Source organism: Lotus japonicus, chromosome 6 (assembly GCF_012489685.1).
Source record: "Lotus japonicus ecotype B-129 chromosome 6, LjGifu_v1.2".
In the NCBI taxonomy this organism is placed as follows: Eukaryota; Viridiplantae; Streptophyta; class Magnoliopsida; order Fabales; family Fabaceae; genus Lotus; species Lotus japonicus.
Genome location: NC_080046.1, coordinates 45,045,332 through 45,066,341, shown reverse-complemented (window position 1 = coordinate 45,066,341; position 21,010 = coordinate 45,045,332). Strand labels below are relative to the sequence as shown.

General features: G+C 41.5%; 1 protein-coding gene across 1 annotated transcript; it reads right to left on the bottom strand.

Annotated features, from left to right (window-relative positions):
• Positions 1-786: 786 nt before the first annotated feature.
• On the bottom strand, positions 787-7,326 carry LOC130724385 (vacuolar protein sorting-associated protein 22 homolog 1). Its single transcript, XM_057575603.1, has 6 exons — positions 6,838-7,326; positions 6,035-6,170; positions 4,556-4,710; positions 3,588-3,695; positions 1,222-1,311; positions 787-1,116 (listed from the first exon to the last, which is right to left on the bottom strand). The coding sequence occupies exons 1-6, from the start codon at positions 6,997-6,999 to the stop codon at positions 1,015-1,017; spliced, it is 753 nt and encodes a 250-aa protein (XP_057431586.1). The 5' UTR covers positions 7,000-7,326; the 3' UTR covers positions 787-1,014.
• Between the last annotated feature and the right edge of the window lie 13,684 nt (positions 7,327-21,010).

The window sequence follows — 21,010 nt, the reverse complement described above, 5'->3', positions numbered from 1 at the left end:
ATCATCTATGCCAAGCAACATTCCATCAAGCCAGCAGACAACTATGAAGACCTTACAGCACTAGACATGGTCCCTTAGGAAAACTCGTAGCTTGAGTAAAAATGTGGAAGCACCAATTAGAACAACTGCCATTCCATTTCCCACCAATCTCCCTTACCAAGACCACCACTGTAATGAAAAAATCAGCTCCGCAGCATCTTGCTTCCACCACTCGAGCAAAGAAAACGAGTTCACACACTGAACCATAAATATGCCTAGCGACCTGTATCCCACCACTTTCCAGCCAGACCCCAACAAACTCATCACAAAATTTGCACATTAGTTTTTTAAATATGTTTATCGTCAATTTAGTTGTCAAATTATTTAAAATTCTATTAAAAAATTGCTCTTTTGGTTGAACGAAAAGATACCGACAAAAAAAAATAAGAAAACTTTATATATGACTTTTTTTTATGTTGATGAACTAATTTTGTTCAATTCAAATGAACTAATTTTGAATCAATTTTATGAATTAAACATAAGGGTGGCTCTCTCTCACACTCTGTCTATTTATCACCTATTTTCTTGCCAGAGTTGCTTTCACCTCAACCATGTGAATGTCATCAAATTTATTATTCTTTCATGTATGGAAAAACAGAAGCCACCTTATCATAAAGCAAGGACCACTTTGAAGCTGAAGCATACATTTTCCAGTTCCCAATTACCATACACTTGCAAAAACTAGATAAACATGTACAGAAGTAATCATACATTTTAGGGCAAGAATAACCAAGAAATCAAAAGGCATAACCAAATGGAAGCTTGCAACAATAAAAATATAGGTCTTAAAAAAAAGTTGACCTCAGTTTCCATAAACAACATACAAGTGATACAACCCTTTTCCCACCATGTGGGTACATGAATCAAACTCACACAATGTCATAATATTGTCACACATTAAATTCAAAGATAGATCATTAACATCTAAATCTCTGTCCCTAACTAATAAACCTCAGTTTCTTTTTAACAAATTTGTCAGGAATCAATTCCTATCAAAGATGAGATGGGAGATACACAAGGAAACCAGTATCGCCGTTTACCATCCCTATGGCCATCATCGATCATTGCAAGTCCCTCCTGCATTAGTTCACAGTGTTCATTATTCCATGTTATTTGAGATTGATATATATTATTAGATAAAGAAGAAAAGGATTATTCTTAGAGAAGTTTTAGTTATCTTACATCAAGTAATGTGTCAAGGGCATCAATGGCACGACCCGAGGTCCAGGATAGCCGCCTCTCTACTTCATCGACTGTCACAAACCCTTGAGCCTGAAGAAAGTGTAATGTAAATGTTAAAAAGACTAGTCTATTGCCAACTGATTGCACAGCAAATTTTGTTACACTGGTGGATAAGCAATCAAAGTAAATCTTTTCATGCTTCAACAAAAGGAATCCAAGTTCTAATTACTTTCTATCAAATTAAATAACACAAATGGATGGAACTTCCTTTGAGCTAAACTTGACATTTTAATTGCCTCTGAGCACTATCAGTTTATAAAAGTACACATTATTATTACCGAGAAGACAAGATCAAAAGCAAGGGAGTCAAAATTAGACGGAATACACACCAGATTTAGGTAATAACCCAAGGAGTGTCTCTTCATCCCAACAGTGATGGAAACTGGTAAGAGAAAACTCTGTTTATTGAATCAAAGGAATTTCTAGCACTGATCCAATGTGGGTTCCACTGATAACTGATAAAGGTCTACAAGAATGGCTTTGAGTATTCAAGAGACCCTGAAACTCTCCACAGTCCCCCTCAATACAAGTGATACCTACCTCTAATCTAAATTTTCGGTTGTAGCTATTGACCCATTCCCTCCTTGGTAAAATCTAAATCCAGTGGCTCCGCTGGCGATCATAGGCCGGTCCTACACCAAACCGAGGATTCCACACACACACCGTTCCCTTTCCTTTCTACCTTTGTGCTATTCTGGAGTCGCGGAAAACATCCTTTCACATTTATTTTTCTAATCTGTTCAATTTCTCCCCCCATCTTCACCTATTTTATATCTTCTTTGCTGATTTCTTGCACCCTTTCCTGTTCCTGGTCCTCATTTTTCGCTTGCTCTTCCTGTAAGAGAAAGCTCCCATCCTTTGATGCTAAACAATCTGATTTCATCTGTTTTTACTTCCAACCTAACAACGTCACCATATTTGTTCAATAAGATACCTAAGTGGATGAGTGACTCTTTCAATACTATAAAGAATCGTAGAATTTTTTTTTATGACACAGATTCCTATATCTCAATGATATCCCACGATGAAGATAATTGGCTGAATCCCGTGAAACCATTCCCTTAAACTCTCCTAAACTTCACTTTTCCTTCTGCTTTCTTGCTCCACAGATTCCAAGTCCTCATCTGGAACCCAGATTGGGATACCAGCATCAAACTTTCACTGGAACTTCTTGAGCAAGGTCTTCAACCACCAAGTTGCATTTGGATAACATTTCCACCCAAGCCACCACATGAAAGCAACATCTGCAGAACCTTCACAGCCTCTAGTGCTCCTTCTCCTTAGGTATAACCAAGGCCTCAAAATGCAGGCCCACATTGATAAGCAACTAATAAGCATTTCCTCCTTCAAATGTCGGTATCTCTTTATGTTCATCCTTGAGTTCCCTCCTAATTGAATGTGTTTCTAGTACCCACAACTCCAAGATTGGAGCTCTACTACCAATTGATGGGCAGAAAAACTACTCATTAATAGAAAACCCTATTACAGCAGATATTCAAGAAACCTGGCACTCTCCCCAAAATTCCTTTTCTAACCTCAAGACATACCCTTCTATTCTCCCTTTTCCGTTATTTACAATCCCTCATCTCTCACTCTCTAACTAAAGTACTATAACTTCCTAACTATTCTGCTAACTAACCAAGTAACCATAGATTACCTATCAATTAGATTAAGAAAGGGATACGAGAATAGTTCCGAGTATTCGATAGACCAAGAAACTCTGCACAATCCCACTCAATACAAGTCATACCCCCCTCTAATCTCCCTTTTCTGTTATTTATAACTCTCTTCTCTCTAAACAACTCCCTACCTAACTAACTATCACACTAAGTGGTTACCTATCAAGCAGCAATTTCTGATACTGCAAGATTTTGATGATGGATTGAATCAATTGATGAGCTATTACAAAGAAGCAACCATTAAATGTAGAGATTGATGGTTGATATAATGGATCATATATAAATCATTAAGGATTAGCTGTGTGACAAGTTTTTTCTTTATTGATATTTACAACGAGGGACAGGGAACCCAACCAAAAATATTTACATGCTACTGGGTAGATTAAATATATAGTCAGTACGCAACTTCCACTCTCAAGCCAAAAAGAGAACATCATCCAACTAGATGCGTATCATCCTATTCGATAAGTTTATCAATGTCTTTCAGAAAATTTAGATTTATCCTCATCAAGCAATTACAATAGGTTCATAAGCCTGTGACTCTTAAAACAGAAAAGTGGAAGGGGCGCATAAATACGCTTATAGCCTTATATATTAGCATATCAAAAAAGAAGAAATTGCTGTTACCTGGGCAAGTTCTAGAATTTCATTGTGGTCTTTGTTTAATTCAGTTGGAACCGAGCGAACAAGTTTTCTCTTTCCAACAGAAATAACTTCAAAACCACTACCTAACACCTGAAATATGTGTGACACTGGCATCAAATGAAATGAAACACTGCAGGGTCACGAAGGATACATGTAACAAATCTCTCAGCAAATGGAGAAACAAAGATTCATAATCTAGAAAGAAGAGTTATAAAAAAAGGAAAATGCATTAGTGACACACATACACGTGCACTCCATATGCTCTTCCCAAATACACATGCAAGTTGGGCTCACCATATTATTTAATCCAACCATAAGTAAACTAGGCAGTTTTACTAAAACATGCAATGAGATGAAGATAAGATTAATCATAGCACTAGCATCTTTAGATATGTGCTATGATCCATTATTTAATATTCAGCCATAAGTGGAAGCAGAGGCTAATGCCGTTCCAATATAGAGTTTTCTTTCTAAAAAATAGATTTAGTTATTAATATAAAATTTTAAACATATTATACATATTTGAGAGTTCTGTCCTCTTGAATTTCCCTGGTTTAGTTTCAGAAAACTGATGGTTGTTTACAATTCATGGCCAGATATCAGAGCAAGTCCAAGATTGTCCAGAAAAATGGACTCCTCCCACCCTTTTGTATCCCAGTTTTACGTTTCAAACATTAGTGAAATTCTTTTGGTTTAGTGATAAACAGTTTTGGCCATTACAATACATGATCTTTTCTCATATAATCATTAAATATTTTAGTCCAGGAAGGATAAATATTCCCATCCCACATCCCAAATGTTTGTCAGGTGTGGTATTGCATGTCAAGGTAATAAAAGATTCAATATACAGGGTTGTAAAGAAAGAGATATTACTGCTTAGTTATGGTCATTCAACTTTCACAGTGCAGGATTAGTTCATAAGAGTTTATGGGTATGCAAAAGCACTAGACCTTCAGCTTACTGATAGCACGCAAGCAATCATCCTCAGTTACAACTCCACGATCACTTTTTCGTCTTTGACGAAGGAGACTGCAGAGTTCCTGCAGGTTGATCAATCCTCCATTGTGGGGTCTAGTGGCCAGGCAAATATCCACTATTTGTACTCCTGTCAAGCCAAAAAAAAAAAACTCAGTTAATGTGCTAAGAAAATAGGGAAATTAAACAGCTTGGATATAAGTAAAAATTAAAAAATGGCAATGAATTAATAAATTTGAAAAGTAAATAGTTTAACAATTGTAACATACTGAGTTATAATGCAATGTGAGTGAAACCATCACGAGCACAGTGCACCCACCATGTTCATAAGGAACATCTTATCATAGAGTCTAGTTAATGATAAAATAACTTTAACAGTTATTCATTGAATTATTAATAAAATGCCAGATTAGTTATTTTAAGGCCGTAGATGTTCTTCACAATGTTAGGACAACAACTGTTAATTTAAACCCCAGTCTATGTTTTTCCGCAAACCACAGTTGTTTTACCTATCTATTTCAGTACAGCTAACATTAGTTGCCAACTTGCAATAACATTAAGAATCTTCCTTGTCCCTTGACAATCTACCTAACTCAAACTCACTGCTTAGTTTGTTTTTAAAATCCAACAGCAACAAGGCTGTGCAAGAGTTATCACCGCGTCGGTGTATTCACAATATTAAGCCAGCTTAGGATACCTAGCAAACTAAATATAGAGACATGGCCAAAGGCTGATATACAAAAAGAACACTCATGAGTAAACTATACAGCTTTCGAAGATAATGTTCATTATAATAAAGGATACAAAAGCTGAACATGAATACATGATACTCTGAGTATGGAAGACAGTACTTGAATTTAACAATGGGTGGTTGTCATTTGTCAAAAAATCAGTACTGGCAGGACAAAGATTCTATGATTCTAGATCTATAAATATGTACTGTCAGTACTTGGTGATAAAGGGATATATTTCAATTAAAAATAAGAATAATTCAGTATCTTGTTCACTTGCAGTGTAACGGTAAATGCGATTAATCGGGGCATTTTATCTAACTTTTACCTTCATACTTCAGAAACATAAACTATCCGGATATATATGCCTTTCAGCCTATCATTTCGACATTTCTTAAAATGCTTCCTGAATTTTAGTCTTCTTCCCTTAAATTGAATCCTAGAACTGTTATTCTTACTTACTTCAATTTAATTTGTTATACTAAATACAAGCCATGTTCATATAGTTCAAATTATGGATAAGAAAATTATGTATAGTTCAGACACTAATAATTCTAGCATTGCTTGTCTTATCCTGTATTTTATTCTTGATAGTCTCAGTATTACACTTTAACTATAATAAATTCATAATAGCACATGAATATTAGTACTTAAAAGATCCATACATGCTTAAGAAAATCATTTGTTGGGGAAGTCAACAAGGTTAAGGAAGATATTACCGACCAAGTTCATAGTAGAAGTCACCAATTCCTAACAGCTCTGCCCAGAAACCCTTATTTGAGGCCAAAGGATCTACTCCAACTTTAGCACACATCTCATGAAACTGTGATCTGAATGCAGGGTTCTTGCGGATATCATTCTGAACAAGTGATATCAACCATTAGCATGACTTGATTTAATCATTAACTGTTTATACATATGAAGTAGGACTTTTTTAAAAGGGCCGATATAAGAAATCAGAGGACATGAACAACGCGAGTTGTTGGTCAACCATGCCCCCGAAGTTACAACTTGCCAGGCCTTCAAATTATTCAAGCACACCCCGGAACACAACTCTCCTGGCATGCAAAAGCTGATAGCAACCACCAAAACATTATCGCCATTACGTCACTCAGCAATCAACATCATAGCTACAAATACATCAAATCCATCCTTTTCCCACACAATGATTGCAATCATGCCGTTAACTCCCCGGAACAGCTGTGTTTCCAACCACAACTTCTGCAATTAACCTCACAATTGACACCCAACTATATTGAAGTTTACCAGAATCCAAGAACAGCACAACAAATCTATCTCCAGAGCTACAAACTTTCATCAACTCCCACTCAAAAACAGCCAAACCCAGATGCTAGAAATTATCAAAACAACTTCTCTTGCATTCAAAACATTAAATTTCAGAGACCCAGTTGAAAAATTCCAACCCCCAGAACAAAAAATCAACTCTTTATTGCCCCCACAAACTTAGTATACAGTATACACCCACACAAGGCCAAGTATAAAGAAGAAGAAAAAAAGAAACCAACCTTGTGTTTGCGAGCAAAATCTTCAAGCTGAGAGCGAAAAGTGGAAAGCTGCTCCTTCATCATATCGGTTCTGATCTTGGCTACATTCTCACCCAGCAACCGATATTGATCCCTTGCAGCAGCAGCTGTCTGCAACCCTCCAATTCCAGGCCTTCTTCTCATTGTGATTTTGCCAAATCTATATCCCAATTATCGTTTCTGCAAATTGGAATTTCTGGGGCAGTGTTTTGGATGATCAAAGTTCGCTTTCTAATTCAACATGAGACCGAGGTACCCTTGAACCAACGTGATTCCTCTTTGACGGTGGAGATTCATCGGAGGATCACCGTTGATGGAGAAGCTGCGGTGTTTTGACTGATCGGAATGGATGGAAACACACGATGAAGGGGTTTTAGAAATTAACTACGACGAGGTACAATTTCATGTTCCCAGTTTTGTGTTCAAAAGTCTCTGACAAAAAGAACACAATGTTGTGTGGACTCTTGGGTAGCGTTTGGTAAACAGGTGCGAAGGGAACGGAACTGGACATTTATGTGTTTGTCATGATTTTGAGTTGGAACGAAACGGGACATAAGACCCCTGGAACGGGACATTTTGGTTCCATAGAAAAGGGTGGAACGGAAGAAAACAGAACAGAATACTCAATTAAAAGACAAAAATGCCCATAAATTTATTACATGAATCTGCTTATCAATTCACTCTACTATAATATTTTTTTCATCAATCTAAGAAAACCTGAATATATATATATATAGGGAGCATATCAGGTGAGAGGAGTGGTTTATGGTGAGAGATGAGAGGATATAATAATAACCGTTTGATCAATATAAACGGTTTTTTTCCCAAACCCACGCGCATCTCTCTTTCTTTCCTGCGCGTGTAACCTATCTTTGTCTTCCTCCCCTTTCTCCCATCTGCCATTGCCACCCATCAGAAGAAGCTTCCAAAATTTCTACGGCATTTTTCCTCTCAAATACCCAGTCTGAACTCTGGACCCATGAACCTCATCAAATTTCGCTTGGAGGTCAAAGATCCTCTGCCATGTGGGTAACAAGCAATTCAAATTTTGTTTCTGAAATTGGATGAATTCGTGATCCATTCGGTAACTGCATCTAATCCATTTGATGGTTAGCATAACAGTAAGGATTTTAGTGACCAAATTATTTGATTGTAATATATATGTGTTCCGTACTAGGGAGTTCTGACGTCGGAAACTGACAGAAAGTAAACCCTAGCAGAGTACTAAAAATATCACAAAAGGAATATTCTCATTAAATGTTTGAAAGGTACTTTTTACAAGGAGTTGACCTCTCCTTTTATAGAGGGAATGATCATAACATGGACTGTCACTGTATTTGGGTCTGACAACCGGGGCCCAAGCCTCTATACATATAAGACAAAACTAAAGGAATCTTCCAGCTGGCGCGTGGACCCATCCAGAAGACGGGCGGGCTTCGACGTTGTTCCATAATCCCGCCATGGCTGCTTTCGTTCATCTAAATGCTTGATTTTGGCGGGAATAAGGGATACTTATATCCCGCCCAGTCCACATGCCCCCAAGACATGAGGCTTAAGTAAGTTGAGTCGAAATGTCTTTATACGTTGCTTCGTCGCCTACCTTTATCATTTACTTCGTTCTTCTGATAATTGTGTCGCCGTTCTTTCACTTGTGTAGGTGTCCCGCCCAGTCCACATGCCCCCCCAAGACATGAGACTTAGGTTCCTTGAGTCGAGACGTCTTTACAGTGTATCGCCATTCTTTGTAGTCATGGGTCTGTCGTCACATTCTTGCTTATGAATTCTCGCCATTTTCATGCTCCTTTATATGTCGCCATTCTTTATCTTTGTCGATATCTCGCCGTTATCACACCTGTCAAACACGTCTTTTCAACTGACGCACGTATCCTTCTTTTCCGGGATTTTGCCATCATTTGCCATAAATGTCGTTGTGCGTCTCGAGGAGTTACGTCTTTTCGTTTCATACCTTTTCAAATTTCGAACCCACGATCCCACGATCCTTCGCAGTTTTTCCCACCCATTCTCTCTCTTCCTTTTTCTTCTATAAATACCCTTTTTACCTTTCACTTTTCACTTTTCTGAAAACCTTTGCTCTGAAAACTTTTTCATCGCAGCTTTCCCTCTCTTCTTTGCTCTCCGGTGAACCTTGCTCACCCCGGCCGTCGTCATTGCGCGGTGCTCCCCCATCGCCGACGTTCTCTTTACTCAATCCTCCGCTTCTTCCTCCGGTGAGTCCTTCCCCTTTCTCTTTTCTTGACACTGTGTCTTCTTCTTTCTTTGTGTTTGGACCTGTTCATCTTCTTTTTTATTTTTATGAAATTACCCAGCATGTCGACACAAAATTTTAGCATTTCCTCCTTAGAGCTCACTTCCCCTTCTACGGAGGGGGAAGTTTCTGCCCCCACCGTTATCGAAATACAATCCTCGCCCTCCACTCACGAGGATTCCGGTCCCGCCGGCTCCGTTGATTCTATTCTCTCCTCTAATGGAGATTTGTCTTCGCCCGAATGGCGTTCCAATGCGCATTTAGTTGAAGATAAGTGTCTTTGGCGCTCCATCTGGGGTAGCCTTGGGAGCATCAGTTCGCTTCGAATATCTTCTCAAGGGTTTACAAAGATAAATCCCGCCACCTCAAATAACGAAGATCACCTGTTAAATGTTCTTCCATGTGGCGAGGACGATTGCGTTCTTTTTCGCAAGGAACCCACTGATCAATCGCCCGATTTCTTTTTTGTTTATGGTTATTTTTTCTTGGATTTGAATATCAAACTCCCTTTCTCGCCCTTCATATGCCACGTTCTTACCTTTTTGAACGTGGCGCCTTGTCAACTCCAGCCCAACGCCTGGGGTTTCATACGCTGCTTTGAAATTCTCTGTGAACATTTGAGTTGCACTCCCACCTATCCCTTATTTTTCCTTTTTTATAAGACAGTCACCACAAAACCTACATCTGTCAAGTGGGTTCCCCTTTTGGCTCGCAAGAACATGAGCCGATTCACCGCCCTTAAAAGCCATTACAAAGTGTGGCAGAAAAAATATTTCAAAGTCATGGAGTCGCCTGAAATGAATAACTTGTTTCGAGATTCCAATAACCACCCTCTTTTCCCCTTTTACTGGACAAAAAACCCTCGCCGAAAAATATCCGTTTCATACGACGCCTTGGATGAATCCGAGCAAGCCATCGCCGATTACCTCCGCACCTTACCAGTGATCTCTGGTCATGACTTGATTGAAGCGTCGAAATCCGGCACTTTAAATCAATTTTTTAGTAAGTTTATGATTTTTGCACAATTTATTTTTCTTTTTGTTTATGTACCTCGCCTAATTGATGTTTTCCATGCAGCCACGATGGGAAAAAGCAAGGTTGATGCCAACCCCCTCAAGATGAAGGAATACCTCGCCCAGTCTGCTGCGGCGGCGAAGAAAAGGGCCGTCGAGACTGAGCAAAAGAAAAAGAATGAAGGTACTTCGGGCTCTGATAACGTCAGGGACCCAAAGCGCCAAAAAACTTCGAGCACTGCTGGTGTTAAACCTCTTCACCAATCAACTCTTGACCCAAAAGGTCGTCCGACTGAGAAAAAGAAGGGGCATGACAATGTCCCGCCACATCAACCGGATTCAGGCGCACTGATCAACCGCCCTTCAACTCCATTCGTCCAAGCTGGCCCTAGCTCAGCTATTGGTGGCGAGGCTCCTCCCCCTTTGCTGAACCTATCTGATCCTCACTTCAACGGATTGGATTTTATGAATCGTACCTTTGACAACCGGATTCACAAGGATGTTTCCGGTCAAGGCCCTCCCAACATTGCTTCTGTGGCGATCCATCATGCGCTCTCTGCCGCCAGTACTGTGGCGGGAATGGCTCAGTGCGTGAAGGAGTTGATAGCAACCAAGAACCGTTATGAAAAGAAGGCGGCTGACTATAAGACTGCCTATGAGCAAGCAAAAGCCGATGCTGAGACCGCCAACAAAAACCTGAAGGCTGCTGAGGAGAGGTGTGCTAAGTTAACTGATAACTTGGCGGCTTCTGACTTGCTTCTCCAAAAGACCAAATCTCTGAAAGAAACTATCAACGACAAACACACTGCTGTTCAGGCCAAGTGCCAAAAACTGGAAAAGAAGTACGAACGCCTAAGCGCTTCCATCTTGGGGCGTGCTTCTCTCCAGTTTGCTCAAGGCTTTCTGGCGGCCAAAGAGCAGATTAGTGTGGTTGAGCCGGGCTTTGATCTTTCCCGTATTGGGTGGCTGAAGGAGATCAAAGATGGTCAAGTAGTTGGTGATGATGACATTAGCCTCGACCTCCTTCCCCAATTCGATGATGAAAGTGAGCCTGAAGAAGGTGGCGAGGATGGGAATGAGCAGCACAAGAACGAGGATCACGAGAAGGAAGACCCTCAAGCTGGGACAAGCCAGGGCAACAACGCCAACAATGAGAACCTGGCTTGAATTTCTTTTTTTTTTTTTTTATTTCATGAAGTTAGAATTTTGCTTTGGGCATTGCCCTGTCTTTTATCATCATTCCAAATTATGTACGGGCGTCGCCCCCTTTGCCTTACTTTTAATGAATACAATTTTAAGTTCATTCGTTGTTACCTTGAGTTGTTGCTAACTTTTGTTGTTACTTTGAGTTGTTACTAACTTTTGTTGTTACTTTGGTTTGCATACCTTAGTCGATTTTTCGACGAGGCTTGGTTTCTAGTGGCCACTAGAATTGCCAAGGCTTTTAACATTTGATGGCGACACTTTCTTATTCCGAAAGGTTTACTCGCAGTATTGCATACTTTGATACGATTTGCATTGCATGAACTCGTAATATAAATTATATTGAATTAAAAAATACAGGCAATTTTGTTGAAATAACCTTTTCATTAATTTTCTTTCACATGAGAACAATTGTCCCATTCTTTTTACATGCCGCCTCATTAAAAACCTCTCCAAAGAAAGGAAAAAAGAGTGCGACTTCATTCACCCTTGGTTGTTTCAATTAACTAAAATACTGCTTGAGATGAGAGGCGTTCCATGTTCGTGGAACCTTTTGACCATTTAGTTGTTCCAACTTATAAGCTCCTCCTCCAACATCACCTATAATCCTGTAAGGCCCGCCCCAGTTGGGTGAAAGTTTGTTGTGTTTATCGGGTATTGTATTTTTTCGGAGCACTAAGTCTCCTACCCTCATTTTTCTAGGCACTACTTTCGTTGAGAATTTTCTTGCAACCTTCACTTTTCCCGCCTCATTCCTTATGTGAGCCTCACGTTGTTCCTCGGGCAGCATGATTAGATTTGCTATTAAATTTTCCCCGTTGTCATTCTCATTAAACCGAACCACTCGCCAATTTTGATTTTCAATTTCAACTGGGAGCATGGCGTCAGTCCCATAAGTTAAACGATACGGGGTTTCCTTTGTGCTTGACTGTTCAGTGGTGTTGTATGCCCAAAGAACGCCTGGTAGTTCCTCCGCCCAAAGCCCTTTTGCTTCATCCAGTTTCTTCTTTAAACCTTTCAGGATAACCTTGTTAGCCGATTCAGCCTGCCCATTGGTTTGTGGATGTTCTACAGAGGCGAATCGCATCTCGATTCCCATTTCTGTACAAAATTCCCGGGTAACATTACTTGTGAATTGTGTTCCATTATCCATTACTAACGCCCTGGGGACCCCAAATCTACAAACAATCCTTCGCCACAAGAAGCTCCTGACCTTGGCAGCCGTGATAGTTGTCACCGCCTCGGCTTCTATCCATTTAGTGAAGTAATCAACCGCCACGATGATATACTTCATTTGTGCCTTCGCTACTGGGAATGGTCCCAAAATGTCTACCCCCCACATAGCAAATGGCCAAGGCGCCATCATGGTTGTTAACTCTTCTGGCGGAGCCTTGTGCAAGTCAGAGAAGACTTGGCATTTTTCACATTTCTTAACATACTCAAGACAGTCCTTCTTCATTGTCGGCCAATAAAATCCAGCTCTCACGATTTTCACCGCCAAGGATTTCCCGCCTATATGGCTTGAACAAAAACCTTCATGGACTTCCGCCATTATTCCATGGCCGTTCTTGGTGTCAACGCATTTGAGCATAGGGGACATAATTCCCCGCCGATACAACTCACCATCCACCACTGTGTAAAAACTGGCTTCCCTTCGTTTCGCTCTTGTGTTCACATCGTCATCCTTTGGAGGGTTTTCTAGGAAGATTTTGATTGACTCCATCCAAGAAGGCTCGCCTTCAATTACTGACTTGACTGCTTTCAACTTTATTTCTACCAAATCAATGCTCGGGCGAGGCAGGGTTTCCTGAATGACTGTTTGGTAATTGCCCAATCTCCCTGTGCTCGCCAATTTTGCTAACACATCTGCCCTCTCATTTTGGCCCCTCGGGACATGTTCTATCTTAATTTCTTTGACCTCCATCATCAATCTGTGTACCACTTCCAAGTATTTGGAAAGTTGCGGATCCTTTACTTGGTACTCGCCTTTCACCTGTTTAACCACTAACTGCGAATCTCCCTTGATAAATAACTTTTGGACCCCCAGCTCAATGGCTAGCCTTAAGTCGGCAATCAAAGCCTCATACTCAGATTGATTGTTGCTCGCCTTGAACTCGAACTTTAGAGACTGTTCAATGATCATTTTGTCTGGACTTTCAATTGTTATCCCAGCCCCACTTCCAGTCTTATTAGAGGATCCATCCACAGATAGGACCCATTCTCCTCGAGTCTTCTCGCCTTCCGTGGGTGTTAATTCCGCCACGAAGTCGATCAAACTTTGAACTGTGACTTGGCCCCTTGGCTCATATTGTATGTCATATTCTGACAATTCCACTGACCAGCTAACCAATCGCCCTGACAAATCGGGCTTCTGAAGTACTTGTCTTAAGGGGACATCAGTTTTAACTTTAACTTGGAAACTTTGGAAATAAGGCCTAAGGCGCCTCGCAGTTTTCAAAATCGCCAATGCAGCCTTTTCAATTTTTTGGTACCGCAACTCTGCCCCCTGTAAAGTATGGCTCACGAAATATATAACTTTCTGCTTTTTTCCCTCTTCCTGGAGCAACACTGTACTCACCGCCTTGTCAGTAACTGCTAGATAGAGCACTAATGGAAAGCCTGGTGTTGGCTTGGAAAGTACTGGCAATGTGGCCAATGATTCCTTTAATTTGGTAAAAGCTTGTTCGCATTCCTCTGTCCACTGAAACTTTGAATTCTTTTTTAAGCATGTGAAGAATGGGGCCGCTTTGTCACCCGCCATTGGCAAGAAACGTGACAAGGCGGCCATTCGTCCTGTCAAACGCTGAACTTCTTTGACACTTGTTGGGCTTTTCATCTCTAAGATCGCCCTTCCCTTATCAGGATTCACTTCTATTCCTCTCGATGTCAACATGAATCCCAAGAACTTTCCTCCCTGGATCCCAAAAGAACACTTCTCAGGATTTAACTTCATTTGATATGTTCTTAATTGAGTAAACGCTTCCTTAAGATCGCCGCCATGATCACTAGCCCTGGTGGACTTTACGATCATGTCGTCCACATATACCTCCATATTCCTGCCCACTTGTTTTGAAAAGATTTTATCCATGAGCCGTTGGTACGTAGCTCCTGCATTCTTCAATCCAAAAGGCATTGTCCTGTAACAGTAATTCGCCTGATTGGTCATAAATGTTGTACTCTCTTCATCCGATGGATGCATCATGATTTGATTGTAGCCCGAATAAGCATCCATGAGACTTAAAAGTTCATTCCCCGACGCTCCATCCACAAGCTTATCGACATTGGGAAGTGGATATGAATCTTTAGGACACACTTTGTTCAAGCTTGTGTAGTCCGTGCACATTCGCCACTTCCCATTGGATTTTTTTACCATCACAACATTGGCGAGCCATGTCGGGTACTGCACCTCACGGATGAAGCGAGCCTTGATTAGTTTCTCTGTCTCTAATTGTACTGCCTTATTCTTTTCATCACTCATTCTCCGCCTTGGCTGGATGACTGGGGTCGCCCCTGGTCGAATAGCCAATTTGTGAGTGATCACATTGGGGTCAATCCCTGGTACATCATTGATGGTCCATGCAAAGAGATCCAAATTATCACCCAGCAGCGTGATCAACCTTTCCTCTTGTTCCTTTGTCAAACTGCTGCCAATCTTTAAAACTTTATCCTTAATTTGCACTTGCTTGGTTTCTTCCAGAGGTTGTGGGCGGAAATCATCAGCATCGTCTCTTGGATCCAAACTGAATCCCTCTTGCGGAAAGATTTCTGTGATTCTGTGACTTTCTTTGGCGGCCTTACGCCCATAAAGCGCCACACTTCTTAAATAACATTCTCTTGCTGCATTTTGGTCCACATGTAATACCCCAACCTTTCCATTGCAGGCTGGATATTTAACAGTCAAATGAGCTGTTGAAACGACCGCACATAGCTTGTTGAGGGTGTCTCGTCCCAAGAGTACATTGTAGTTGGCTCTGCACGCCAGGACTAAGTACTTCACTTGAAATTTCTTTACAAACTCTCCTTCGCCAAAAGCAGTTGGTATTTCCACATATCCTCGAACAGTGACACGGTCCCCTGTAAACCCTACCAAGGTTCCTTTATACGGCCTCAAGTCTGACTCTTTTAGCCCCAGGCGATCAAAGGCATCACCATAAATGATATCCGCCGAAGACCCCTGGTCTAAAAATACTTTCTTCGTGACATAATTGTTAACCCTGATTGTTACCACAATTGGGTCGTTGTCATGGGGAATCACGTGCGCAAAATCCTGAGGAGTGAATATGATAGGGGAGTGATTCACCCAACACTCGCTTTCGCTTGCCTCATGTACTGAGTGTACTGCCGCCACATAGCGCTTTCTAGCCTTACTTGAAATTGCACCCCCGCCAAATCCTCCTGCAATAGATGAACATTCCCCAACAGGATCGCCCAACTCTTCCACTATCTCCTTGCCTTTGCCTTTGTCTCCTTGGGTGATCCTAGCGACTTCTGGCGTTGCTGTGTCTTTAACGAAGTTTGCCAGATGACCAGCCTTAATCAATCGATCAATTTCCCGCCTCAAATTCCAACAATTATCCGTCGTATGCCCCAACGCTTTGTGGTACTCGCACCACCTATTGGTATCTACATTAGCTGGCGGTCGCCGCGGGGGTGGCGGGTACTGCACAACATTCGTTTGCCCAACGGCCCTTAAAATGGTGCTTAAGGGCGCATTTAACTTTGTAAGTGGAACTGGAGCTGGCGCAGTACCATGCTGACCAGTTGTGGCTGCAGCGGGACCTTGAGAATTACGGTGCCATGTATTTTGAAATCCTGGTTTGGAGTTTTGATATGGTCCCGGTCTTGGTACACGGGGGGTTTGTGCTACCCTGGTTTCCTTCCCTGCCTTAGGTTTATCCTGCGAAACCCCGCCGGAATGGGCTTGCTTGCGTCCTTCCTCTCTTTCTTGTTTTTTCTGATCATCCTGCTCAATTAATATGAATTCCTGAACACGAGCACGAAGGTCCATCATGTCTTTTGCTGGTCGCCTCGTCAAGTCCCGATTCAAGTCACCCGCCCGAAGACCATTTTTGAAAGACGCAAGGCAAACATCCGGATTGCCCTCCTCCAGTTGAACCGCCATTTTACTAAATCGCGCCATGTAGTTCTTGAGCTTCTCCCCTGGCTGTTGATGTATGCTGATAAGATCAAACATGGTTGCCTTGGTAGTTTTATTGGCGGAGAATTGAGTTAAGAACTTTGTGGACAAATCAGTAAAATTGTCAATGGAGAAGGGCGGTTGACGGATGAACCATTGCATCGCCATCCCCTTGAATGTTGATGGTAACAACCTACACTTCACCTCATCTGTTGCTCCTCCAATAACCATTTTCGTGTTAAAATAACGCAAGTGTTCCATGGGGTCTAAGTCACCTGAAAAGGCGTCCAACGCCATCGTTTGCAGATGTTTTGGTATGCCCACCTGTGTGATGGCGGGAACAAAAGGCTGGAATTCAACAACGTCTTCGGCCTCGAGCCGTTGTTCTTGCTTATAGTCTTGTCGCTGAGTTAAGTACTGCACCTGGGCTTGCAACTGCTCGTTCTGGCTTTGTACTTTTTGCAAAGTGTCCAACATTTGTTGCAAGGCCGCCGGAGTGATTCCCGTCACCACCTCTGGCGCTTTTCTCGGAACGCTGGTTTTGAGGTCATCTAGATTTACATACTCAGGCGGCGCTGATCGTCGGCTGACTCCTGGATCTGATCTAGCTATCAGATCTGAAGGTCTTCCTGGAGCTGCATTCACCAACGAGACCGGTGACTGCGCCACCGAGTGAACCCCCGCCGAAGAAGCCTCCTGCTCCGGCTCTTGAGGTACTTCGCGGTTGTTGTACCGTCCACCGCCGCGGCCGCCGTGACGACCACCCCTCCGGCGATGATCGCGGCGGCCCACACCACACGAACGAGTTTCCATGGATCTTAAAACGCACCCTCTATGTCAAGTAGTAGATCGAAGTAAGACCCACAGACGGCGCCAATGTTCCGTACTAGGGAGTTCTGACGTCGGAAACTGACAGAAAGTAAACCCTAGCAGAGTACTAAAAATATCAAAAAAGGAATATTCTCATTAAATGTTTGAAAGGTACTTTTTACAAGGGGTTGACCTCTCCTTTTATAGAGGGAATGATCATAACATGGACTGTCACTGTACTTGGGCCTGACAACCGGAGCCCAAGCCTCTATACATATAAGACAAAACTAAAGGAATCTTCCAGCTGGCGCGTGGACCCATCCAGAAGACGGGCGGGCTTCGACGTTGTTCCATAATCCCACCATGGCTGCTTTCGTTCATCTAAATGCTTGATTTTGGCGGGAATAAGGGATACTTCTAAATGCTTGATTTTGGCGGGAATAAGGGATACTTATATCCCGCCCAGTCCAATATGTCATGTGAGACCCAAACAAAGTAAGGATCTTGATTTGCCAATTTTCTTTACAGATCGTGTATGATTATGAACGGAGAGGGATTAACTGCGTCTATGGATGAGTGGCAATGGCGGAAAACACAAGCAGGAAAGTAAAGGTGCATCCATGGTGGGGGTCGGAAAGTTACTGCGAATGAGAAAAGGGGGCCAGCGGCAGCGAGCGTGTGGGATTGGGGAATTGCTTACGTGTATTCATTTAAGTTGGAATAAATCTGAACCGTTTATATCAATCAAACGGTTATTATTATACCCTCTCATCTCTCACAATAACACACCACTCTCACCTGATATGCTCCCTATATATATATATATATATATATATATATATATATATATATATTATTTTGGTGTTTTGCTAATATTTTATTTTAAATTTTATTATTAACATAAACAGAATTAATTATAACTATTTAACTTATGTAACTAAATATATAAGTTTATTGATGAAATTTATTATAAATCGGAGATAATAATAAATGAGATTAATGGATATGCACTGTCAGTAAAGAAGTTTTACACTGACGTCCAATCACATTATGCCACATAAGACTAAGTAGTTACAAATCTTTTTAATTTTAATTAGTAAATTAATAAATTGCTGATGTGGCGGAAATCAATTGGGTGCATGTGTAAAACAAGTTTACACTGTCAGTGCATCTCCTATTTTCTCATAATAAATTTTAAACTTTTAAGTTAATTTGTATACAATATAGTATATGAATAATATAATATATGAATAAGTTATTCTATTTAATTAACTTTTTTGTTTAATAAATATTAAACATGATAGGGGTATATATGTAATTAATTGTGTGGTTCTGTTTTGTTCCCTTTGTATTTACCAAACACAGTGCACATAAAAAAATTGTCCTGTTCCATCCTGTTACGTTCTGTTCCGTTCAGTTTCCAAACGCTACCTTAGAACACAGTGTGTTTGGCTGGTGTGGAATGGAGAAGAGAAAAAAACTAGGGGAAGAGTTTTTTAAAATTACTATCTTGTTTGATTAATTTTTAAGAGGGTAAAAGAGGGGTAAAAACTCATTATAATTTTGTGTCCCCTCTAAAAGTGATGGGTTTGGGTTTACCAACCATCATTGGTAGGTCGAAAACTCACATATTTAGCTTTGTCAAGGATAGAGTTTGGAAGAAGCTTAAAGGGTGGAAGGAAAAGTTTCTCTCACGAGCTGGTAGGGAAGTTTTGATTAAATCAGTGGTTCAGGCAATACCCTCTTATGTTATGTCCTACTTTATTTTACCTGATGGCTTATGTGCAGATATTGACCGCATGGTCTCAAAATTTTTCTGGGGCGGTGACCCGAATCGTCAAGGGTTGCATTGGACAAAGTGGGAGAATCTATGTAAAGGAAAATCGGAAGGTGGCCTAGGCTTTCGTGACTTTAAGGCGTTTAATTTAGCTCTGGTAGCTAAGAACTGGTGGCGAATTTACACAAAGCCGGAGTGCTTAATGGCGCGTGTGTTTAAGGCGGTATACTTTCATAATTGTGATTTGAGGAGTGCTAAGCGAGGCTTTCGCCCAAGCTTTGCCTGAACAAGCATCATGAAAACGGGCTGGATTTTTGAGAGGGGTGGTATGTGGCGTATTGGGGATGGAACACAAGTCACTATCTTGACAGATAAATGGGTCCCAAGGGCGTCTACACTTGCTTGTAGACAGGACCTTCTTGAGGAGCTGGCTATATCAAAAGTGGCAGATTTAATTGACCAGGAGAGGAAATGTTGGAGAAGGGATTTGGTGGAGTTTTGTTTTAGTCCAGGCACAGCAGAGTTGATTCTCTCTATCCCGCTAAGTGTGCAAGGAGGCCGTGATTTAATTTTTTGGCCTGGAAACTCTGATGGAAACTACACTTCCAAAGCTGGCTACAATTTCATGCGCGAGCTGCAACAACGTGACCTTCCTTCCTCTTCTCACCGGCTCGCCTTGGTCCCAGCTTCTGGAAGAGATTTTGGGCATCTCCAGCCCTGCCACGGTGCAAAGAAACTTGCTAGCGTTCTGCTTCGGGTTTCTTACCGTTGAAGGAGCGTTTGTTCCGGCGACATGTCGACGTCGACCCAGGATGCGGTTTGTGTGCAGCTGAACATGAGAATGAAGATCATTTTTTCCTCAGATGCCCGTTCGCACGACAGGTGTGGTTTGCATCCTCTTTGACCCTTCGCGTGGACTCTTTCTCTTCTTATGTAGATTTTTGGCTGGCGGTTTGTGCTCAAGATGACAGTGAGAACTTGGCCCTGGTCCAGTCGATAGTTTATGCTATTTGGGAGGCCAGAAACCGCATCCTCTTTCAGCAACATGAGGCCTCCACAGCGCTGGTTCTTAGGCGAGCAGCTGACTTGTGTGGCCAGATTCGAGACCGAGATGGAGGAGCAACCATGCGACAGGCACCAGCCCATGCCATATGGCGCAGACCCGAGTCAGGCACTATAAAATGTAACTTTGATGCATCTTTCAAGGATGGTGGTATCACAGGCTTGGGCATGGTGGCTCGAAATAGTGAGGGAGAGGTGATGGCTTCTGCGTGCTCTTTCCCGGTGCTTACTAGCTCACCTCTACTTGCTGAGGCTTTGGGTCTGAGATGGACGATGCAGCTGGCTGTTGATTTGGGGTTTCGCCGGGTAGTTTTCGAGACAGATTGTTTGCAGTTATTTACTTCATGGAAGGCACACCAGGAGGGTCGCTCTTATTTGAGTTCCATTATTAGCGATTGTCGTATTTTAGTTTCAGCTTTTGATTATGTTGTTCTTTCTTTTGTTCGACGCACGGGTAATACCGTTGCGGATTTTCTGGCTAGGAACGCTGACACTTATGCCAATTTGGTATGGGTTGAAGAGGTTCCATTAGCAGTTGTTCCGTTGATTGACACAGATGTAACAAACTCTTTGTCGGTTGGCACTTAATATATTTGTTGTTGAATTTCAAAAAAAAATAATAAAAGTGATGGGATTGGAGGGAAAATATTATAGAGGGTAAAAATGTCATTCTTTATCTTCAGCTTCTTAAAAGAAATTAAGAGTAATAAAAGTAAATATGTTTCAGAATCTTTCTTCTCTCCTCTTGAACCAAATAAGAAAGGAGTTATTTCTCATTATGTCTATGTCAAAAAAAATTCTTATTATGTCACCTCCTCTTAACCACTTATGATAAGATTAAAAATATATCTCATCTCTTCCCCTCCCTTCCATAAAAATCTGCCCCC

What these genes read in the sequence shown, in the direction of transcription:
- LOC130724385 (XM_057575603.1), bottom strand. Translation starts at nt 6,999, where the DNA reads ATGAGAAGAAGGCCTGGAATTGGAGGGTTGCAGACAGCTGCTGCTGCA. An exon ending in TGACTTCTACTATGAACTTG is followed by an intron (nt 4,711 to 6,034) that starts GTCGGTAATATC and finishes TTGGCTTGACAG; the next exon opens with GAGTACAAATAGTGGATATT. An exon ending in AAATTCTAGAACTTGCCCAG is followed by an intron (nt 1,312 to 3,587) that starts GTAACAGCAATT and finishes CACTTTCTTCAG; the next exon opens with GCTCAAGGGTTTGTGACAGT.